Genomic DNA, 23,877 nt, shown 5'->3' with positions numbered 1-23,877 from the left:
GGTCCACTCAGGTTCTCCTGAAGTTGACAATTATTTCTTTAATTTTATCAACATTGAGAGATTGATTGTTTCTACACTATTCTACGAGCTGGGTCACCTTCTCTTTCATTGTCTCGTTGGTGATGAGGCCCACAATTGTAGTGTCATCAGAATACTTGATGTGATTAGAACTGAATTTTGCAGCACAGTCATGAGTCAGCAGGGTAAACAGCAGTGGACTGAGCACACAGCCCTGGGGCACCAGTGTTCAGTGTGGTGGTGCTGGAGATGGAGTTGCCGTTCTTGACTAATTGGAGTCTCCCAGTCAGTAAGTCCAGAATCCAGTTGCAGATGGAAGTGGTCTGACCCAGCAGGCTCAGCTTTCAGTTGTTGTGGGATGATTGTGTTGACTGCTGACTTGAAGTCTATGAACAGCATCCTCACATAGTTGAGTTTTTTGTCCAGATGTGTCTGAGAAAGTTAGATGGCTACAGATATGGCATCCTCTGTTGAGCGGTTGGGATGGTAATGGGTACTGTGTGGTCGTTAGACTGTTTGACATCTTTTTCATGACTAGCTGCTCGAAGCACTTCATGATAGGTGTGAGTACAACAGGCTGGTAGTCATTCAGGCAGGGCACAGATGATTTCTTTGGCACAGGGATGACTGCTTGGCTCAAGGAAATGTTGATGTCTGTGAGGACATCCGCAAGCTGATCAGCACAATCCCTGAGAGCCCGGCCTGGTATGTTGTCAGGACCTGCAGCTCTACGTAGGTCAACTTTCCACAGACTTATCCTAACATCTACTGCAGACAGACCAACCACTCAATTCAATTTTATTTGTATAGCGCTTTTTACAATAGACATTGTCTCAAAGCAGCTTTACAGAAATATCAACACAGTATACAGATATTAAAGGTGCCAATTTATCCCAACTGAGCAAGCCACTGAGTGGCGACAGTGGCAAGGAAAAACTCCCTAAGATGTTTTAAGAGGAAGAAACCTTGAGAGGAACCAGACTCAGAAGGGAACCCATCCTCATCTGGGTAACATCAGATAATGTGACAAAGTTCATTATTGACTTATATGAAGTCTGTATGGCCTTAGGAGCAGCCGTAGTCCCAGCAGTCTGGAACTGGAGAAGATTTGAGCTCCATCCAGAGGCAGAAAGGATCTGGATCTCTAGTATCCCCATAAAATCGTGTGTGGTTTGGCAGAAGGAGAGAGGGAGAGAAAAGATTATTAGGACTGGGAATTAGTATAATAGAAAGTCTAGTCAGGGTAGGCTTGAGTAAACAAATACGTTTTAAGCCTAGACTTAAACACTGAGACTGTGTCTGAGTCCCGAACACTAATAGGAAGACCGTTCCATAACAGTGGGGCTCTATAAGCGAAAGCTCTCCCCCCTGCTGTAGCCTTCACTATTCGAGGTACCGTCAAATAGCCTGCATCTTTTGATCTAAGTAGGCATGGCGGATCATAGAAAACCAAAAGGTCGCTTAGATATTGTGGTGCGAGACCGTTTAGTGCTTTATAGGCTAATAAAAGTATTTTATAGTTAATGCGGGATTCCACTGGGAGCCAACGCAGTATTGATAATATTGGGGTGATATGGTCGTATCTTCTAGTTCTAGTTAGGACTCTAGCAGCTGCATTCTGGACTAACTGGAGTTTGTTTATATTCCTACTGGAACATCCAGACAGTAAGGCATTACAGTAATCTAATCTAGAGGTGACGAATGCATGAACTAGTATTTCTGCATCATGTAGTGACAATATATTTCTTATCTTAGAAATATTTCTGAGATGAAAGAAGGCTATCCTAGTAATATTATCTACATGAGCATCAAATGATAGGCTGGAGTCAATAATCACTCCAAGGTCTTTAACTGCTGTACATGTTGAAACAGAAAGTCCATCCAGAGTAACCATGTGATCAGAAAGATTATTTCTAGCTACACGTGATCCTAATAATAGTATTTCTATTTTATCAGAATTAAGTAAAAGGAAGTTAGTTAACATCCAATGTCTAATGTCCTTTACACAATCCTCAACCTTACTAAGCTTCTGTCTGTCCTCTGGCTTCGCTGAAACATACAACTGTGTATCATCAGCATAACAGTGGAAGCTAATTCCATGCTTACGAATAATTTGTCCTAGAGGTAGCATATATAAAGTAAAAAGCAGTGGGCCTAAAACAGAACCCTGTGGAACTCCAAAGGTAACCTCAGTATGCGTGGAGAAGTCTTCATTTACATCTACGAACTGATAACAATCGGTCAGATAAGACCTGAGCCAGGAGAGGACTGTTCCCTTAATGCCAACAACATTTTCTAATCTATCGAGGAGAATAGTATGATCTATAGTATCAAAAGCTGCACTAAGGTTGAGTAACACAAGCAGCGAGACACAACCCTGATCAGAGGCCAGTAGTAGGTCATTTACTACTTTCACTAACACTGTCTCTGTGCTATGATGAAGTCTAAATCCTGACTGATACATTTCATAAATGTTATTCCTATCTAAGTACGAGCATAACTGCTTTGCTACAACCTTTTCTAAAATCTTAGAGAGGAAGGGGAGATCTGATATAGCTCTATAGCTGGACAGTTGAGAGGGGTCAAGGTCAGGTTTTTTAATCAAGGGTTTAATAACTGCTAATTTAAGTGAATTAGGTACATAGCCAGTGATAAGGGAAGAATTGATTATATTTAAAAGTGGTTCAATTACTCCTGGACAAATCTGTTTAAAGAAACATGTAGGTACAGGATCTAGTATGCAAGTTGATGAATTGGCTGAAGAGATTAATGTAGCTAGTTCGGTCTCTCTAAGCGGAGCAAAACGCTCTAAACATTGATCTGATATTGCTACATTGTCATCTAATGGGTTTGTTACAGTACTGTCCGGTTTTAATTTAATGGCCTGTATTTCACGTATAATATTTTCAACCTTATCAATGAAAAATTTCATGAAATCTTCACTGCTATGTAATGATTGAGTGTTTCTCTCTGTAGTGGTTTTATTCTAGTTAATTTTGCTACCGTGTTGAATAGGAATCTAGAATTGTTTTTGTTATCTCCTATTAAGGTGGAGAAATAGATTTTTCTAGCATCGCCAAGAGATTTTCTATATTTCAGTAGGCTCTCCTTCCATGCTGTTTGGAATATCACCAGTTTGGTTTGACGCCATTTACGTTCTAATTGTCGAGTTGTCTGTTTTAAGGTATGCGTTTGATCGTTATACCAGGGTGCTAATTTTTTCTCTCTAATTATTTTTCTGTTGAGTGGAGCCACTCTATCTAGCGTGTAGCGGAGTGTTGACTCCAAGCTTTCAGTCGCCTGATTGAGTTCTATCGGATCTGACGGTGATCCAAATCTAATTGATGTTTCTGCGAGGTTATTTATGAAGCTTGGTGCAGTAGCTGATGCGTAGGTACATTTTACGCGGTAGCAAGGCGAGGTGGAAATATTATGATCAATATGTATTATGAACGAGATAAGATAATGGTCTGAGACAACCTCAGACTGCGGAAAAATTACAATATTTTCTATACTTAATCCGTATGTTAGTATCAGATCAAGAGTGTGACCACCATTATGAGTAGGCCCGATTACGTTCTGATTAATCCCTACTGAGTCTAAGATGGACACAACCGCTATTCTTAGAGGGTCTTCCAGGTTATCAAAATGAATATTAAAATCTCCGACGATTAATGCTTTATCAACAGACACAACCAGGTTTGAGACAAAGTCTGCAAATTCACTAAGAAATTCAGTATATGGCCCTGGGGGTCTGTAAATAATAATTAGAGGAATTGACTTATTTTTTGTGGCTACATAACTTATACCGGTATAAAGAATTTCAAAAGAATTAAATTTATAACTAGGTTTTTGTGTGACGACTAGATTTTTACTATAGATGAGACCAACACCTCCTCCTCTACCAATTGAACGAGGCTGATGTACATAACTGTATCCAGGAGGACTGGCGTCAATTAATGCTATGTACTCGTTTGGTTTAATCCAAGTTTCTGTTAAACACAAAAAATTACATTCCTGATCAGTAATGATTTCGTTAACAATAAGAGCCTTAGATGCAAGAGATCTAATGTTTAATAGTCCTAGCTTCAGATTAAAAGTGCTGGCTGTGTATTCAATATGATTTAATTTTATGTTAATTAGGTTACGAAGACAGACTTTCCGAGATTTTCTCTGTATTTTTATAGCTCGGGGAACAGACACAGTCTCTATAGTATGTATTACAGGTGCTGGACTATTAATTGAACATTGATTATAATTAACGTTGTTATTGTCAGGAGATGTACTTACGTTAGGCAGTCACTTGGAGTGTAGCGCCTTGGAGATGTTGTCAGACAGCAGTTCCGCTCCGAGGCTGCTGGGGTGCAGGCCATCAGGACGAAACAACCTAGGACGCTCCCAGGACAGATTCCAGTTATTGACAAACACCAGATTCTACTCATTACACCAAGAAACTAACCAATCATTTAAAGCTAGAAGTCTACTGAGCTTTTCGGCTCCACGTCTGTATGAGGGAAGAGGTCCAGAGACGATGATCTTCGCGGTGGGTGATCTGCCTCATACCATCTCGATCAGGCTGGAGAAGTCCCTCTTCAGAACCTCCGTCTGCCACAGCCTGATGTCGTTCGTCCCCGCATGCAGCACAACCGCTCCAATGCGCTCGTCCTTCTTCAGGATCCCGAATACCTGCGCAGCGACATCAAGGACACGAGCACCAGAAAAACAGTGTGTGTGCACCTTACCTTTAGATGAAGCTACACGGACGTTCCGCACAATGGAGTCCCCGACGATCACAGCGTTAGGTTTGGTCTGACGGAGAGGGGCGAAGCGGTTTCTGGTTGGAACCTCGAACACCGGAGGTGGAGAGGTCCTCGCCTAGGGTCCAGCCTGCGCCTTCCGCCGCTGGTTCACCCAAGGCCCGTGGTGTGTTGGCGCCAGCGTGACGGAGACCTTGGCTGGGAAAGTCCTAGGTGCACGGTCCCTGCACAGAGAAACACACGGCGTAGAGGGGCTGGGAGTGGAAATACCATGCTGTGTGCTTACCTTGGATGTGTAGGCAGAGGCACAAGATGTTTCCAGTGCAGTTCTTTGCTCCAGCAGCTAGGCCTGCTTGTCGAGTAGGCCACGGATCTGCTTCTCCACATCCTCCAGTTCCAACAGCACCATGTGAAGCTCGAGCGAGTCCTCATCTGCACTCAAAACCGGAGAAACAGCAGACATATTTGTTTTTTAAACAGAACAGCGGTAAATGAGAAATGTGAAACGTAAACAAGGCTAGCGGTAGGTGATGTTAGCGGGCTACAAGCTAGTCGCGGATGTTTGTAAAAACAGCTCAAATTTAGCGACAGCGCAACGTTACAACTGTTTTATCTAAGGTAGTGTCAGTTATATTTGTATAACGTAAGGTAAATAATTTTAAAGTATAGAGATTAGAAGAATGAATATAATAGCGTTAGCTCGAGGGACGCTGCTTCCTGCTTGACCACTCTGAACTGTATGTTCAAAACGATCCTGAAGTGCTGAGATAGCTCCCATAGACCAGGTTCTCAGCTGTTTCAGAACCAGTTTCACACATTTCAGGAGTGGTCTGTATTTTGGGATTAGCATAACCGAGACATTGTCCAAGCTCTCAGGGTGAATGTTGGTGTAAATAAGGTCTAAAGTGTTTGTACCGCGGGTTGCAAAATCAACATGCAAAAAATAGATGTCACAAAGCAGTTTTACAGAAATCCAGATGTAAACTTAAAAAACTCAAGTTGTTTTTCAGACATCCTTTATTTTTATGCCATCTATTGTAGGGAAAGCTACATTATTAGGGAACAATTATTTAGAGGGAAATATTATCAATCAACTTACAGCAACTAACCAACTTTTGTCCAGCTAAAATGTTTGAGTTCATGCATTAATCCTGGAAAGTTATTATTCTAGTGGCCTTTGACAGTAATATCTTCTTTACGAAGACAAAATTATTTCCTAGCATGGAAATAAGATCAGAAATTTTAGGGACATACAGTGCTGTGAAAAAGTATTTGCCCTGATTGCTTCTGTTTTTGTGTATATCTCATACTAAATTGTTTCCGAAATTAAAACAGAATCCAAGATGCAGGTTTTAAATGATAGTTACTTATTTAAGCAAAGAAGATATCCAATACCAACTGGGCCTGTGTGAAAATGTATTCGCCCCTGTAGTTACTAATTCCCCAAATCTATGAAACTGCATTTGTAATGGGGTTCAGCTGGACTAGATGCAACCAGGCCTGATTACTGCAAACCCTGTTCAATCACATCAACACTTAAATAGAACTTTTTCAACTTTTTTGGGGGTTGAAAGGTCTTAGCCATTAACACACTGCCAAAATTAAAAGAAATTCCAGAAATGATGAGGATGGTGATTGAAATACATCAGTCAAGGAAGGGTTACAAAACTATTTCAAAGGCTCTGGGAGTACAAAAAAACAAAAAACAAAACAAAAACCTACAGTGTTATCTCCAAATGGAAAAACTCAGCATAATAGTGAATCTTCCCAGAAATGACAGAATTTCCAAAATTCCTCCAAGAGCACAGCGATGAATCATCCAGCAAGTCAGAAAAGAGCCAAGGACAATAGTTATATTTTCTGTATAAGTTGTCCCTAAAATATATATCAAGCATAACTATTAGTGAAAGTTTAATATAATTATGGTTATTATTCAAAACTGATTCAATAAAGAGTTTTTGGGAGGGGAAATGGCAAAAGGTTTATCTGGGAGACGCAAAATGTACCCCCAATTGTAGAACCACACTGCCATCTAGTGGTCATTGTTCATGACCTCCAAAAAAAAGTGTAATTTATGGTGCAAGTTTATGCCAACGGAAGTCAGGAAATGAGAACCACATTAGCATTTGTTGTGAACAGTGTTTAGTAAGTTACTCAAAAAAAGTAATCCACTACAGTTTATGAATTATTACTTTAAAATTGCAATTTGATTACATTACTGATTACTGTATGTAAAAAATAATCAGATTGCTAATTACTTTCAAACCTACAAAAATACACTATAAAGTGAAACTAATAGTTCTTTCTGTAATTTTAGCACACTTCAATGTATGGCATGATAAAAAAAAAAGAAAAAAAAGTTGTATTTATCATAAAACCTGCCTCAGGTGTTGTCCCTGTTTGGAGAACTACCAGACCAAAAAAATATAAAACTTTTCTAACTAGGGTAGTTCGGTGTCGCTACCCAAGGGGAGGTACAGCTACGTTGTCACTGTATGGGTTTACCTGCTACAGTGCCATGCAAAGTACATTATCTTTCCTTATGCTCTGCTCATATCATGTTCACGTAAAGTGGAATTCATATAGACACTTTCACACCTTGTTTTCCTGCTCAGCATCTACATGTTACTGTTTCAGTTTCAACCCCTTTACTGATGTAAAGAAATTCGGCATATATCCATTTTTCCTCACACTGACTGTGAGTTAGCGTTTGGCAGAACTGAGAAACTGTCATCCAATAAGACACGAATGTTTCCACATATTTTCCTGTAAACCCTGTCTGATTGGTCTCGCCTACAGAAGACCTAAGCAGCCATGCATTATTAATTTTTTTCTGGTTTTTTTTTCTTCTCCTGATCACGACTTAATTTAAGTTGTTTTCTCATGATCTCGACATAACAAAAGCTGTTTTCTCACAATCAAAAGTTGTGATCTCACGAAAATCTGGTGTTTTGTGAATGGGACTGGTGTTACATGCACGTTGGCATCTTCGCCATCATAAGTGTAATAATTGCCAGCTGTAGAGATGGACTTTATCTCCGCATTAAGAGAGAGGGATGTCCTCTTCTTAAGTGTCAGACTAATGTGGAATTCCACTAATGTGGAAGTCGTCAATCCTGCAAGGATGATGTATTTTTGAAGGCCACCCCAGAAGTTAGCATCACGCTGGTTCCCTCGACAAAAAGCCAATCGGATTTTTCCATTGGCTTTTGGATTATTAGAGAAAATAAACATGTTGCATTCCATTTGTCTTGCATTCTACAAACATTCGCATACGAATTATGCTAATTTGGACGAAGGGCACGTCTCGTTATCCATGACATTGTTAAATCAATCAGTGGGACACCTGCGCTTGCTTCTTTTTACATTCACGTCTATGTGAACAGAGCAGACGCAGAGAGAGGTGGGAGTGCAGCGGGAAATCAAGACCTCGCGCTTGCAGGACAGTACTGCGACATTTGGAAAGTTGCTAAGGTTTGTCCAGAAAGTCGCTAGATTTGTCGCTAGGCGCTTAAAAAAAATTTTTTTAAAAATGTTTAACTAAAAAAAAGTCGCTAAAGGGGTCTGAAAAGTCGCTAAGTTGGCAACACTGACAGCTAGATAAAAAGAAGGCTAAGCACCGCCTCTCCCCAGCAAAAAGTAAAAAAGCAATAAAATACACCGAGTACCCAAATGATGCCCTGTCTGTGTTTTTTTCTTGAAAACAATCTCTCCGTGCCCCTCGGGTTGAGAACCACTGATCTAGGTATATACTCTCTTCAATCAATTGTACTTCCAAACCTAGTGTGCAATCAATATAGATAATGATCACAACCTAATGTATTTACTGATTTATAACTCACCATGTACGCTTTCTCGTCACATCCTCAGAAACTAAAGTAAGATCAAGCACAGATTCTCTTCCTCTTACTACACCCAGTCTAGTACTCCTACCATCACTTAGACAAACTAATCCAAGTTCACCCATCACTTCCTCAATTATATTACCATTAAACTCAGCATAAGCACTCCCCCAAACAGTATTATGGGCATTAAAATCACCACACCAACGTATCTTATTATCACTAAAACTCCCAATATTTTCAAGCGAGTCTTTTTTTTACTTTATTACATGGATTATAAAATTGCTAAAATTAATACTCCTATTACCATACCATATTTCCACAGATATCACCTCTAGTTCATTATTATTTATTTCTCTGAAGTTCATGCCTTGTTTTATAAAAGAAGCTACTCCTCCCCCATTTCCTGATTTCCTATCCTTCCGTATACCCTCATAACCATGACCAACAAAATCAAGATGTGGCTTGAGCCATGTGTCCTGTATACATAAAATATCTGGTTTCTGATGTAAATCCAGAATAAACTTTTTAAACTCTTGTCCATTTGCTGTGACTTAATGCATTCCACTATAGTATGCCTATTCCTTTCATATACTTTCCCCATATGTTCCTTTTGTTCCAGCTATTCTGCCTTTGAATGCTTCATTAATTGATTCTACTATAACATCTCTACTTTTAAGTATTTTTCTGCTGCTCTGATGATAATTTTTATCCTTTCTTTTCTGCTATTGGTTTGGTCTGAACAATTAAACACTTCAGCCATAAATGTCAAAAATTCTGTTCTGTTCATCTTTGGTATGTGTTGTGTATTAACGAGGCAGACAACCAAAAATGCCATCAAGCACGCTTTACTCCATACTCAGGTTCAAAAATACATATGTCACACCCACATGAGCATCACATGACTTTAATACTGGCTCCTAGGAACGGGAACAAATGAATGCAACACATGAATCAGGCAATTACGAATACACATTATCCCAATACACCACACGATATCTGCATTGGTTTACTTCTTTCTCTGGATGCTTGACTGGTGTTATGTTGTCATAACCTGATACTGGAATGTTCTTAACTCTTTTGAGGGCCTCCACACATGAAATTCCTTCTGCCATTTTAATGTTCTGAACTAAAGCCATATCATATTATGTGCTATCTCTGCAAAACACCAACAAAATTCCATCCCTTAACAATTTTGCATGATCAATATTACCCAACTTAAGGCCTGTTCACACTGGGATGTTTATCAACGCGTTTTTTTGTGTTCATACCCAAGCATTAAATGTGGGTGACACGCTGAATGAAAGTGTAAAGTCACTCCCTCATGGCACTTATTGGAAATCAGAAATACCCCAGTACACAAGGTAGCTCTGCACAACTTTCCGTTTCTGACACCTGCTTATCACTGAGAAGAAGAAGAGAGCCAATATTTACGTCTTTAAGCTGTTCACACACTTTTTGCAAACTGGCTAAAGCACGTATGCACTTTTGTGAAATATAAAGTCTTTGGTGATTTGGCTACTGCAACAAATACTTCTTTAAAGCTAAATCCTTAAAGTTCTCATTTTAAACAGTATACTCTCTTTAAATAAGTAATGATTTGAATTATATCAAAGTCACAGCAATAGCATTCATATACTTATGGGAAGACCCAGATTATTTTATTTTTTAATCAAATTTTTGATTAAAATTTTTGAACACCTATTGGTGTGCCCAAAAATGTTAATGTTCCTGCAAATCGATGAAGTGTTGACTATGAATAGTCTTTTTTATGGTCAATATGATAATACAAAGACGCAATAATGGGGCACTTAGCTATTTGAATCAAGAATACTTATATGCATATATATGCCAGGTGCAAAATAAGTACAATGGACTATCAATCAGCAGATCATCACTTGCAGGGAAGAGACAAAGAAACAATGCTATTTAGTGTAGAAAGCAACAATGAAAGAATCATATCATATAATATTATACATGAATGTATACTTGCGTTTCAGTGTCACAAGAAAATAGCCACAACATAAATACACTTATGTGTGTGTGTACATACATATTGTAAGGATCCGGCTAGATCCTCACAGGTTTCTCAGGAAAGTTAATATAACTCAGCCGGACACAAAATGAAAGTGCTGTTCTTCGTTTATTACGTTGCAGGATACCATAGGCTTACACATGGTTACAGGTCGGTCAGTAGAAGAGGATTAACCGAGTAAAACATCCCAAATGGTACCTTAACATGAGACTGCGTGTCAGCAAACAATGTGGAGGTCACAGAGAGAGAGAGAGCAGGGTGGCAACCATGCCCCTTGACCCCACATTACATCATAGCTGATCATTACTATATATACACACACACATATATATATTGTGAGGAATTAGCCCGGGGAAGGGCGGCGTACAGACCCACAGGAGGCAGAAGAACGTTCACAAACGGTGGTTTATTGGTGCAAGGGTGAAGTGAGTGGGTTGTGAGGGGATGAGTGCGGGGCTTGTGGAGGCGTGACTGCCGGTGTAGCCTACTCGTGGCGGAGGCGGGATTCCCGGGCCGGCGTCCTCCGTAGGTGGGACTCTCACCACCCGGCGATCTCGTCCGCGCTTGCACCTTTTGTGGAGAGAGAGAGAGAGAGAGAGAGAGAGAGAGAGAGAGAGAGAGAGAGAGATTAGCGTGGGGCGTGAGGTTACCGTCGTGCTTGGTGATTGCGAGTCGCTATGTCGCTGGAAAACACGCACGGAGTCCGTCTTGTCGCTACGGTATTCTCTTCTCTCGTACGGCCGGAAGCGCGCCCTTTTATCCTCCTCCGCCGTCGCCTGAGTGGTGGAATTTCTCTGTTGGGTCCGCCAATCGCTGGCCGGTGTCGCGTCAGTCCCGCCCCGCCGCGGCGGTCCTTCCGGCTGGCGGAATGTTAGGCACGAAGCTGCCCACGTCGTGACGGTGTGGCAGTTGGAGAAGGAGCGATTTCCTTCTTGTGTGCGCCGGCTCTCTGCCCGTCGCGACAATATATATTGGGTAATTTTGAATCTGGTGCTTTCAAAGGATACCTTGTTTATGTGTGTAGCCAGAAAGATTTATTAGCTTTTTATTTCGGGTATGTCACGTATGCACTCTCATCTTCGTCTTCTTTTTCGGCTTCTTCTTCTACGTCAGAAAGACAGTTTTGTACTTGAGCGCCATCAAGTCGTACTTTTATCTAACTTCAGCGCCTCCGGGCACGTGAATAAAAGCACAAATCTCATTGGTTGGCCAAATAAACGAACCCCTCAATGTTAAAAAAATGTGATGCTTTGACACCACCCGTTCTATGCCTGGGTGTGAACACTCCCATTGACAGCCATTGGGGCGTTAAACTGACTGTTTTTCGCGCTGCGAAAATCGTCCCGGTGTGAAGAGGACTTTAGCCTTAAATGCAGTTAGTGTCAAGGGATTTCGGAATCCTGGCAATTCAAACTTAACGACTACCCTATATTCCTCCCTCATTTTTTGTACTTTCCGATTTGCATTGATATTCATGCTGCAACTATTTTCCCGAGATTTATTTTTTTTCCCTTTCCTAGTTACTACATTCCAACCTATGTTGTTCAAATTTCCCTCTCCTCCAAATTTATCTCACTTCCTGAAACATTATCACTTCCTGCCATCTCTGCTCCAGTCACAGCTCAGTGCTGCCTCCCACTGTCCATCTCCGTAGCCCGCGGTCCCACGAAACTATTTCCTAGCACGTTTCAGAGCCCTGCTTGCCGAACCAGGCCTTGGTTTCGGACCTGGTTAAATATAAAAAATTTCAGAGCTACAGCAGTGTAGTTAAAAAAGAGCATCGTGACACTCCCTTAGACTTCTGTAGGTATTGGAGAATGTGGAAGTGACGTGTGTTGTGGGGCAACTGATCATTACAAACAATGAATAGTTCCAGCACTGAATAGTTCCAAACACTGAAGAGTATATAGTTCCCCCATTCATTTCAATGGTAAGTTGATTATTTTAACATTTTTTACATTTTAACGCATTAGCTGACCTCTCATGAATCTAGTCAATAGTGATATTTTATGTAGCCAGGTTAGTTAATGTTTATTGTTAAATAAAAGCTACTTAGATTCTAATTGCAGTTAGCTAGTGTGAGCAACACTTCACTAGCTACCATAACCAGATGTCGGTTGGCCTACATAGATTTACCTCAAATTAATTGCAGTTAGTTTATATTTGATGATTAGATTTGTTGTTAAAGTTAGACTGTATTAGTTTTAGCTCGGTGTACCTAATAAATTGGTGGTTGGAATTGCAGCCCAACTTTGATTAGACTTATGAAACATTTATATGTGTACATAAAGATTTTGTTGAATGCAACCTCATGAGAACATTAGTGTGCTTATTGGACAAACATCACTTAAATATTTGGATGACAGTTAATTTTACATTATCTTAAGATGGCACCTTATTTCTCTCTATTTTAGGAGGTGATAGAGAAGTCTAAAGCAAGAGATATTCCTATAGTTATTGATACAGTCAATCTCAAGTTCCAGCTGTTCAACAGATGGGATATTCTTATTATTTCTTTCTTTTATTTATTTAATACAGGCAAATAATACAGCATAACCATACACACATCTACAGACATCAGACTGGTCTGTTAATATAAGCAGGTATTCTGCTGTTTATGAAGGACATTAAAATGACCAATGCTCATTAATACTTTCCTTTTTTTTTCTTATTTCTTATTCATTTTTTTGTATCCAAATGCTGCACAGCCAACCACGGTAAGCCATTAATTAACATTATATTTATTGGTTTTTGGCATTGAATGAACACACCCCTACTCCAACCCACAATCAACATTGAACATTCAGGGAAAAAATAAATGTAAAAAATAATAAGTATGGTATTTTTTTTTATAGGCACTGTCATTTTTTAAAATCAATTTCACTTATTAATTTCAGCCTAATCATTTTGCAGGACTTGTATAAAAGTGGCCTGCTTTCTGTCATCTTTCTCTCCCTGTAGGAGGTTGAATGAATTTCTATGAAGACTGCCCATTCAGTAAAAAAGTTATCTACCCTCTCCCTGGATATATTATATAATAAAATGTTTTGCTGAATGCCATTATTTGCCTTGTTTATTTTGCACTATTGAGCAAACTTCTTTCATTGGTTAAATTGAGCAGTTGCTTGCACTCATTGATATTCACTTGTTGTGCATGCTTATGTGAATGTCTTAACATAATTATGTGATTATGACCATAGAAACATGAAAAAAATATTGATGCATACATACTGTAAATGTATTCTACGTTAAGGTAGCAAACCCCTTTTCCTTGAAAAATGAACACAGAAAAACTGATTAATGCTGTCTCTCCATCACTCCCCAGAAAAAATGCTGTTAATATTTACAGAAAATTGCTGCAAATGTAGTCGCTGCTGCTGTCTGTCCTGCTTAAACCCATTCAAACAGGTTGACAGCGCGGACTTATTTGGAACTATTGAGAGCTACATGAATCACGTGACTGCGTTGCAGTGAGATCAAAGCGTGTCGCAACTCTCTTTTTCAATGGCCAATGCCCAGGCCAGGTTACGTCCCTGGCAGCCCCTCAGAACTTGATTTATTTTAGAAATGCATTTTACGTAAAAGTGTTTTCTTAACAATAAATTTGTAATGCAAGTAATGTAATTTTATTGACATAAGTAACTGTAATCAAATTACAACCCCAGTTCTGAAAAAGTTGGGACAGTATGGAAAATGCTAACAAAAACAAAGAGGAGTGATTTGTAAATGTACTTTGACTTGTATTTAAACAAAAAACATATAAAGACAAGCTACTTGATGTTTTACCTATTCAACCTCATAGTTTTTTGAAGGCAAATGTTTATTTTGAAATTGATGCATGAAACACATTCCAAAAAAGTTGGGACAGGGGCAATTTAGGACTAATAAATTAGGACTAAGAAGGTGATGTGAAACAGGTGAGGCAATCGTCTAATCATAGTATATAAGGAACCTCCAAAAAGGCCTAGTCCTTCAAGCGCAAGGATGGGTCGAGGCTCACCAATTTGCCAACAGATGCATCAGCAAATAATCCAACACTTTGAAAATAACATTCCCCAAAGACAAATCTGTAGGATCTTCTACAGTGCACAATATAATTAAAAGATTCGAGGAATCCGGTCAAAGGCCGAAAACCACTTCTGAATGCGTGTGATCTCTGATCCCTCAGACGTGACTTTCTTAAAAACTGTCATGAGTCTGTAATGGATATTCTGACATGGGCTTGGGAATACTTTTGATAAACCTTAGTCAGTCAACACCATTCATCGTTGCATCCACAGATGCAGAGCAGAAGCCATACATCAACACTGTCCAGAAGCGCCACCGACTTCTCTGGGCTTGGTTTCATCTGAGCTGGAGAGTAGCACAGAGGAACCGTGTTTTGTGGTCCGACGAGTCGACATTTCAAATAGTTTTTGGACAAAACAGCCATCGTGTTCTCCGGGCCAAAGAGGAAAAGGACCATCCAAGCTGTTATCAACGTCAGGTCCAAAAGCCAGAATCTGTCATGGTATGGTGGGTGTGTCAGTGCTCATGGCATGGGTAACTTGCACATCTGTGAGGGCAACATTAATGCAGAAAGATATGTGCACATTTTGGGGCAACATATGCTGCCATCCACAGCAGGACAGCACCAAACCGCAGTCTGCCCGGATTACGAGAGCATGGTTGTGTAAGCAGAGAGTGCGGGTGCTAGCATGGCCTGCCTGCAGTCAAGAGCTGTCTCCAATTGAGAATGCGTGGTGCATTATGAAGTGCAAAATAAGGCTACGAAGGCCCCGTACAGTTGCGCAGATGAAGAAATGAATAATGGATGAATGGGGGAAAATTCCACTTGCTAAACTTAACCAACTGGTGTCTTCAATGACCAAATGCTTAATAAGTGTTATTAAAAGAAAAGGTGATGTTACACAGTAGTAAACAGTTGACTGTCCCAACGTCTTTGGAGTGTGTTGCAGTCATCAGATTTGAAATGAGTGTATATTTTCAAAAGTAAATTCACAAAGTAAAACATCAAATAATGTGTTAATAATATGTTTTCAATATAGTGCAGGGTGAATTGAGTTTTTAAATGACTCCTTTTGTTTTTTTTTTGTTTGTTTGTTTGTTTTTTTTGCATTTTCCATACTGTCGCAACTTTTTCAGAATTGGGGTTGTATATAAATTTAATATGTAATGTGTTACATTACTGTGTTATCAGAAAAAGTAATTAGAATACAGTAACGTGTTATACCCAACTCTGGTTGTGAATCCTGATAGTCTGGCAAGTTTAGCTTGAGTTTAGGTTGGGTTATGAATGGAATGTAGAGAGGGTGGAGCTAAAAAGGAGACATTTTTTTTCTCTCTCTGTTTTAAGTTAGAACGAAAGAGGAAGTATTGGGAAGAAGCCAGTGATCACTGTCCATTTTAGGCTTTGTTTGGATTCTATTTTAGCAGGTAAATATTGTTGTTTGTTCTATAGTGATAATTTATTATTTTGAACTTCTATATCTGTATTTCTATTTCTATACAACTTGTGATATTTACCCCTGACAAAACAATCTACGGTGTAGTGTGCTATGATGTTATATAAGAATTCATTAATCATTAATCAGCCTTGCCTTGTATGACTTATTCTCATGTGTTGATTTGTTTAAGCAATGGTGGCATGAGATTGTCATAAGAACAGGATTCTGTTCACTGTGATCTCTCTCTCTCTCTCTCTCTCTCTCTCTCTCTCTCCCTCCCTCTCTCTTTCTCTCTTTATGTATGGTTTGATGAGACTATATGATTTCTGATTTGGCAAGCCTTAGAGCATTGGTGGGGGATAATTTATAATAATGGTGACCACTAATTTACAACTACCAGCTGAAGATCTCTGCTATTTAATTCCTAAATATTCTTATTATATTATGACGTGTCACTCCTCACCAAAACTGCATTTTCTACTTTATATGGTTCATACCCCACAATCTGCTTTATTGAGATGGTAAGGTATGTCTCACTATTTATCCCACCTGTTCTTCCATGCAGGTTGATATACTGACAGATATACTTGACAATGATAAAGCATTGCACTGGATTTAGAGTTTCCTTGGTTGCACTATATGCAACATCATTCTATCTAAATTATGTGGGTGAGTATTCTTCTGTCATCGTGCTTTTCTGTTAAAGAACAACATTGGCAACACTGTACTGGATGTGTTAACTTTTGAATTTATGAAAGAGATTTGGAATTAACCATAAATTACATATGTATTTTAAACATATATGATATGGACAATGATATTGTACAATGATTTGCACAGATTATGTCTTTATATTTAATGTAATTATGTTACAATATACAATGAATTAACATAGCTGGACTTGGGTTTTGACAGTTGTTTATTTATTTATTTATTTTGCTGTGCTATTTCTATTTCTATGTCCTTTACTGTACACTTGGGTGTATAAGTAAATATAAGTGAGAAGGAATGTAACATGGCATAACACTGCAAACAATATTATTTATTCCTCAATTTACTTTTTTCTTAATTCAATAAGAAGTAATAATCACACTTTATCATGAAACAAGTCAAATAAATGCAATTGTTTCAGCTGTTTCATTGAACCATTTAAGCCCTTTTATCCTTCACCAATCTGATTCAGTTGATCTTAACTTACTTAACTTACATCTCATGTCAGTTCAATGAGTAGATTTAATGAGTTAATGTTAATTGTTAATATTAACATTGAGTGGAAATATATTAATTGAATACATTTTCATGTAATTCAAAATTTGCTTGTTTGTTTGCAGAAAAGTGATGTAGGCTATATACACCAGTTCACACCACCATAACATACTCTTTGCACTTTCAGTGGGCATACAGGTGACCTCCACAGGGCCACAAACAATCAAGAAACCACAGGGAGCAGAAATTATTTTGGGCTGTACCTATAGTGAGAGCCCATCTGACACCGGACAGCTGGATGTTGAGTGGTCCATTGTCAGTCCAGACATGACTCAGAAAGACAAGTTGGTGAGAAATAATTAAATTCATTCAATCAACTGTGTTGATCAACTGCATCTACAGAACTCTCCACTTTTATTTAGGTCTAATTTTGTATATCTGTAATAAGCACTGTGTGGTGTTTATCAAGTTTGACAACATTCTCAAAATGAATGCTTACCTACTAGGGATGAAACAGTTACTAGTTTCACAATAATGCACAATAAAATTCCCCAATGGTTAGTATTACTGTGTCACATTATTAATTATTTAAAAAACATTATAAATTATTTAAACAACCACTCTAACAGGGCACACCTGGGCAACAAGTAACACCTGTCAGTCACATGTTCCAATATTTTTGATCACTTGATAAATGGGTGGGTTCAAACAAATGGTGACATGTTCTAAGTTGTTCAACACATCTAGGTTTAATTCAGTTCTGACATGGTAATGCTGAAATTCTATTTCTATTAAATTCTATTGTCTCATAATCATCATATGATCTCAAACCCAAATGTCTTCAGTGTATAGCCAAAAACAAAAGAATTGGATTTGCCATTCCAGTAGTTTCAGAGGGGACTGTATATGAAAACAGTAGTAGAGTCTCATATGTGAAAAGCTTTAAGACTAACATATAAACCTTCATTTTATTAATAAATTGTAATTATTTAAGAAACCAAGAAATAGAACAAAAAAAAGCTAAATTTAGTAGATAAATTAATTTGATTATCCCCTTGATATAAATAATCAATCAATTTATGTCACTAACCATGTTACAGAATATATACATAAACTAAAGTATGTATGTATATACAAAGCAAAAAAAATATTGTACATGCATTTAAACTATTATGTAGCTTTTTTGTATACTACTATCTCTTGTTTATTGTTTTTTTTTTTTGTAATTTGGAAAATGCCTTGAGCAGAGGGCTTTCAGGGACTGTATGCTTTGTGTTTTTAAATAAATTGTATTTTTTAAGATAATGAATCTATGTCCCTGTATGTTTATCAGATCCTGTCTTACTCTGGGGGGAAGGAGTATAAACTTGGTGACCCAGGATTAATGACTCGACTAAAGTTTGTGGGCGACCCCAGTCAAGGAAATGCCACCATTGTCATCTCTTCACTATGTGTCTCTGATACAGCCACCTACCAGTGCAAAGTGAAGAAGCCACCTGGTATAGACTCACGGAAGATCACTTTAGTGATACTTGGTAAAGATTGAGACATGCCTATTTCACAATGGTCTGGCATTCTTCCCAGTTTCTGTTTTTTTCAGTTCTGCCACTCCTCCCTTTAACAAGCCAGTGCCCTGAATCACATTGCTTTCATTGAGACTGTGTTAGAACATTGGGTGGAGGATGTGCTTCTTGTAACAGGTTTTACAAATTTTGTTATTGTTTTCATAACCTATTCACTTCAGATTAGAATAATTCAAGCCTTTTTTCTGAGCTATCACTGAGGACACTAATATGTGCAAAAATAAGTTTTTATATGTTTACAAAACAAATGTGCCCACTTCTTTCATCATTTCACCTATAATTTTACCCTGTGTTCAGTGCACCCCTCTGTGCCCAAATGTTGGGTTAAAAATGGTGAGGAGGTAGGAAGTACTGTCTCACTGTGGTGCAAATCATCTGAGGGTTCAACTCCTCTAATCTACAAGTGGACAAAAGAGAATGGTGAGGCATTACCATCCACAGCATTCCAGAGTAAGTCATCTCTATTGTTTCAAGCTAAAAAACAAGTAACTTCTCTTGTTCTAATAGCAAGATCATTTGGGTTTTTAAGATAAATATGTTTTCAAGATTAATATATTTAGATTTTGAATTTGATAGGATGCTTTTTTGTGTAGTATTAGATTTCTTTTTATCTGCACTGGACTGCTTTTTCTTCAGAGTAAATTGGTTCAATTCAAGTACCTACATGACAATTTCATGCACACTTATTATTTCATATAACTGTGAACTATACCTTCGGTTAATTGCATATTGTCCCATTAAGCAATTTTTTCCTATGTCATTGCATGTTCAAAAATTTAACAAAAGTCATGCAACAGAATTTTTACTTGAATATTTTTTAACAAACTACCTTTTTACTCTTATTTATTGATTCATCTAATCAAAGATCATTATCTGAATGATTCTTGATTTGGTTTTTTGAAGATCCTCAGACTGGAGAACTACTGATCTATAACCATTCACAGAGCTACACAGGGAACTATGTGTGTGTGGTCAGCAATGACGTAGGGATGGAGCAGTGCAAATACACATTGAAAGCATATAATCGTAAGTCTGGGTGGGGCAGTAAGTATGTTTGGAATATTGGGTGTGTCAGTGGTTGTATGACAAAGTAAAACAATTTGAAGTTAATCCAAAGAGCAACCATTCTACAACATATTGAATCTAATACAGGATAGTTTGTGTTTTATACACCTTTTTAAAATTACATTTGGGTTAGTTTGGAAAATATGGTGAATAAATTTTTTTGGCCTCTTTTCAAATGTTCCAAGCCTCCTCTGATGTAAAATTATCATTGTACACAGTAAAACAAAATGTTTACATTTTGATTATCCAGTGCCATGAAAAAGTATATCCTTTAGTTTTGCATATTTGTCACACTAAATAGTTTCAGATCCCCATACAAAATGTAATATAGGACACAGACAACATGAGGAAACACAAAACACAATTTTAAATGATTTATTTATTGAAGGAAAAAGGTTATATAACACTTATTTCACCCATGTAAAAAAACAATATCGCCCCCCCCCCCCCACCTTAAGAAAGGGTTGTGCCACCTTTAGCAGTAATTTTAGCAATAACTGCAACTAAATGCTTCTGAAAAATGGAGATCAGACTGTTCAGAGGTTTGGCCCACTCTTCTTTGCAGCATTGCTTTAATTCAGCCACCACTGAGGGCTTTCTAGCATGAATTGCCCAATTACGGTCCTGCCAAATTTTTTCCTTCAATAAATGAAATCATTTGAAAACTGTAGTTTGGGTTTACTCAGGTTTTCTTTATCAGAAATCAGGAAGGGCAAAATGCTTTTCATGACACTGTAATTGATCTCAGTGATATTTTTTATGTAATATTTGTTTATTCCATCACAGCAACCAGTAAGGCAGGAATAATTGCTGGGGCTGTGATAGGTGCATTGCTGCTTTTGCTCCTACTCCTATTCCTAGTCTGGCTTCTTGTATGCTGCTACCAGAAGCAACGCTATGAAAAGGAAACTGCCAATGAGATCAAGTGAGGAATGTTTTTCTCCACATGACATTCAGTATACTGTTTTCTAGTGTACTATTATCTATTTTCCTATAAATGTCAGTTATTCCAAGTCCTAGCCATACTTAAATTTCCACAAAAGTTAGAGCTTGTTTGGTTTTATTGCTTTTTTGTTCCCAAAGTGCCCCACAACTGTTCTAGTAACAGCTCAGTCTTGATGGGGACTTTAAAAGTGACCTGCTTATAGAGAATGGGTAAAATATTTATTCTCTAATAACCATTTGGTGAAGCCTACCTTGAAAAGAATAATAGCACTAAGTATCTTCCTGTGATGATTAACAAGGTTAAAGACACTCGTAGATGGTGGTTGGCCCAGTGTTCTATGGAGAAATCATGTTGCCTGCCCTCTTCAATTGAGGCCACAGATTTTCAATAGGGTTCAAATACAGAGATGGTGGTCATGGGATAATATTGATTTTGTGTTTCTGCAATATTAGGGTTAGATCCATCTATGACTAAGTACAATTTTTGGGATAAAATATCAGTAATATCAGTACACTCTTTTTCTGGACACAACCTTAAATGACCCACCAGCATACCTGTGTATCCTTATATTCAGCCCCAAACATGCTGATGACCACAACACACAGTTTCAATTATAGCTTCAGTGTTGTTCAGGTGGTGTAATTTTTTAGGTTGTGCTTTGGAATGGCTTCTTTCATGTAACTCTTCAAAACAGATGGAGGTGGTATCTAATAGTTGAATTGACAGCCCCAAGAATCATCTAAACTGTGCAATAACTGGAACTTTGATCATTAGGTTCTTCTTTGCCTCCAGGGAAACAGGAAATTGACAAAAAAAAAAGAGGTCAAAATAGAGTTACTGAGGACCTAGAGCAATTTTGAAAAAGAAAGAAAGAAAGAAAAATAAATCAAACCATTCTCCATTTACCTTGAAACAAAGTGCGGGAACCACATCAGTGCATCTTTCAAGCACCACAAATATGGGACAGATCATTACTAATGTGATGCCTAAAACTATTTTGCCTCAGTTAAAATGGCAGCAGAAAATGAATTCAGTTATATAAATCCCAATGTTTTCTATTGCATGAACATGCAGATGACCTGCAAAACATGTTTGTTAGTAACTCAATGTCAATAATCATCCTGGTCATGGGCCTGGTGAAACCAGAGCCTATTGCAATTGCATGACCAATTCACCCTGATTGGGATGTTAGTCCATAGCAGGACACCACACACACACACACAGGCAGTTTATCTTAGCCATTCCACCTAATGGCATGTTTTTGGGAGGTGGGAGGAAACCAAAGACCTCAGAAGAAACTCACAGACATGGGGAGAACATGCAAAGAAATTCCACACTGTAACCTGAATTCAGGACTGAACCCAGGACCCTGGAACTGTGACGTGTCAGCATTACCCGCTGCACCACTGTGCAGTTTGTGCAGTTTATTGATTAAAATAAAAGTCTTTCTCTGCAGCACTAGCAAAATGTCTGAGTCCTAATTACTATATATGGTTAATTGTGGGTGTATCTATAATTAAAGGAGCATTGACATGCATGCGTATGGTGGCTACAAACAGTTGTAATTTATTAAGTTTCATTACTTTCTCTAACTACACAATACCACACAAAATAATTAACAGACTTCCTGATTTTGCAATTAATCATGAGCAATTCCTTGCAGGGAGGATGCTGCAGCACCAGAGAGCCATCTTGGTAGCAGGCACTCTAGTTTCCGCTCCATCATGGGTTACCACCCCCATCAGGGAGTCACCTACAGCTCAATTAGGAACAGTAAACCAAGAAGGGCTGATTCAAACTGCAGAAGCTTCAGTACTAACCAAGCACCATCACAAGGCCCACTAAGATACAACAGCAGATATGGGTATCCTGTATGAACACAGTCACCTTACCAAGAACAGATCACTATGCTGAACAGATAAATGGCACTTGGATTGAACACTGCTATGACATCATGGATTTCCATGCAACTGCTGGGTTTTCCCGCTGTGCATTTCTCTGCGGCACCACCCAAAATGTCTGAGTCCTTTTGAAGCGATGTTGACACTGATGTATTTTGAAGTCATTTAATATATACGGTCCTGTGCAAAAAAAAAAAAAAACTGGGCCAAGTCCAAAATGGCAAAACATAAAGCTTTTAATTGTTTTAACAACAAAACACTGGTTAGGAAATTAGTAGGAAATAAACAAATAGATAAAGTAATTTAGTATGGAATGGCTTTTCCCTTTGATTTCTTGCGGACAGCTTTTAACAGAAAGAAGAGTCAACATTGTGCCACTTAGCTTTGATGGCTTAAAACTGTGAGTATTTGAAAAATGTTTCCTGGCTAGTTTGTGTTTAATGTGAGACCAAATATAAGACCTGCTTTCTGGCAACAGCACCTATTGTTTCAAAGTGTTGAAATTTTCACATACTACTGTTTTTTGAATAGTGAAAATAGTTTGTATTGCTCAGTCTATCTGAAAAGAAAATGTCAATATAAATTTGACCACCCCTAAAATGTGTCATACTATTGTCAAAGCATGAGCATGCCCAGTAGGCTAAATGTGGGAAATACCACGTAATCGTGCACTCAATGAGTCGAATGCAATGGAGATAGTACGGGAGATACCACAAGTATTCGAAGGACATTTTTTCTTGGAAAATAAATGTCATAATCTAAATATAGTTGTATCTCAAGCATAAATTTCCTGCACAGTTTATCAAAATGAAATGTTTATGATGAAATGATTACCATGAAGTTTACCTGTTGTCTTGAGGTCATTTTAAGTCTTGAGTGTCAATGAAGCAAGCTGATAAAAATATTTTTAATTAAAATAGCACACAACTAACAAATAATTTACAACCTCAAAAATGTAAATTACACCATATACGTCTTGTGCATGGAAGCTACGTCTTTTAATATAGTAACAGTAAGGTATGTGTGCACGCACATTCTCTCATGATCATCCACTCAGCGGTGAAATGGTTACAAATC

General features: G+C 38.3%; 2 protein-coding genes across 4 annotated transcripts; one reads left to right on the top strand and one right to left on the bottom strand.

The window, feature by feature from the left end:
* Positions 1-2,900: 2,900 nt before the first annotated feature.
* LOC128607830 (uncharacterized) lies at positions 2,901-4,655 on the bottom strand. The gene is made up of 2 exons (XM_053625028.1): positions 4,618-4,655; positions 2,901-4,303 (listed from the first exon to the last, which is right to left on the bottom strand). Exons 1-2 carry the CDS (start codon positions 4,653-4,655, stop codon positions 2,947-2,949), a joined length of 1,395 nt encoding a protein of 464 aa, XP_053481003.1. The 3' UTR covers positions 2,901-2,946.
* Positions 4,656-11,515: 6,860 nt separating this feature from the next.
* Positions 11,516-23,280, top strand: vsig8b (V-set and immunoglobulin domain containing 8b). Of its 3 annotated transcripts, none has more exons than XM_053624805.1 (9): positions 11,516-11,627; positions 16,009-16,088; positions 16,665-16,768; positions 17,493-17,653; positions 18,639-18,840; positions 19,186-19,338; positions 19,792-19,914; positions 20,740-20,878; positions 22,563-23,280. In XM_053624805.1, exons 3-9 carry the CDS (start codon positions 16,693-16,695, stop codon positions 22,774-22,776), a joined length of 1,068 nt encoding a protein of 355 aa, XP_053480780.1. In that variant the 5' UTR covers positions 11,516-11,627; positions 16,009-16,088; positions 16,665-16,692; the 3' UTR covers positions 22,777-23,280. The 3 variants fall into 3 exon arrangements, with proteins under 3 accessions (XP_053480780.1, XP_053480778.1, XP_053480779.1); XM_053624803.1 differs by having other exon boundaries at positions 11,621-12,582; XM_053624804.1 differs by having other exon boundaries at positions 11,621-12,582; positions 14,933-16,088.
* The last annotated feature ends 597 nt before the right edge of the window (positions 23,281-23,877 follow it).

The sequence above is a fragment of the Ictalurus furcatus genome, chromosome 5 (genome assembly GCF_023375685.1).
Source record: "Ictalurus furcatus strain D&B chromosome 5, Billie_1.0, whole genome shotgun sequence".
Classification (NCBI taxonomy): domain Eukaryota; kingdom Metazoa; phylum Chordata; class Actinopteri; order Siluriformes; family Ictaluridae; genus Ictalurus; species Ictalurus furcatus.
Note: the sequence above shows the minus strand (reverse complement) of the source record. Positions and strands in the feature narration are given on the sequence as shown.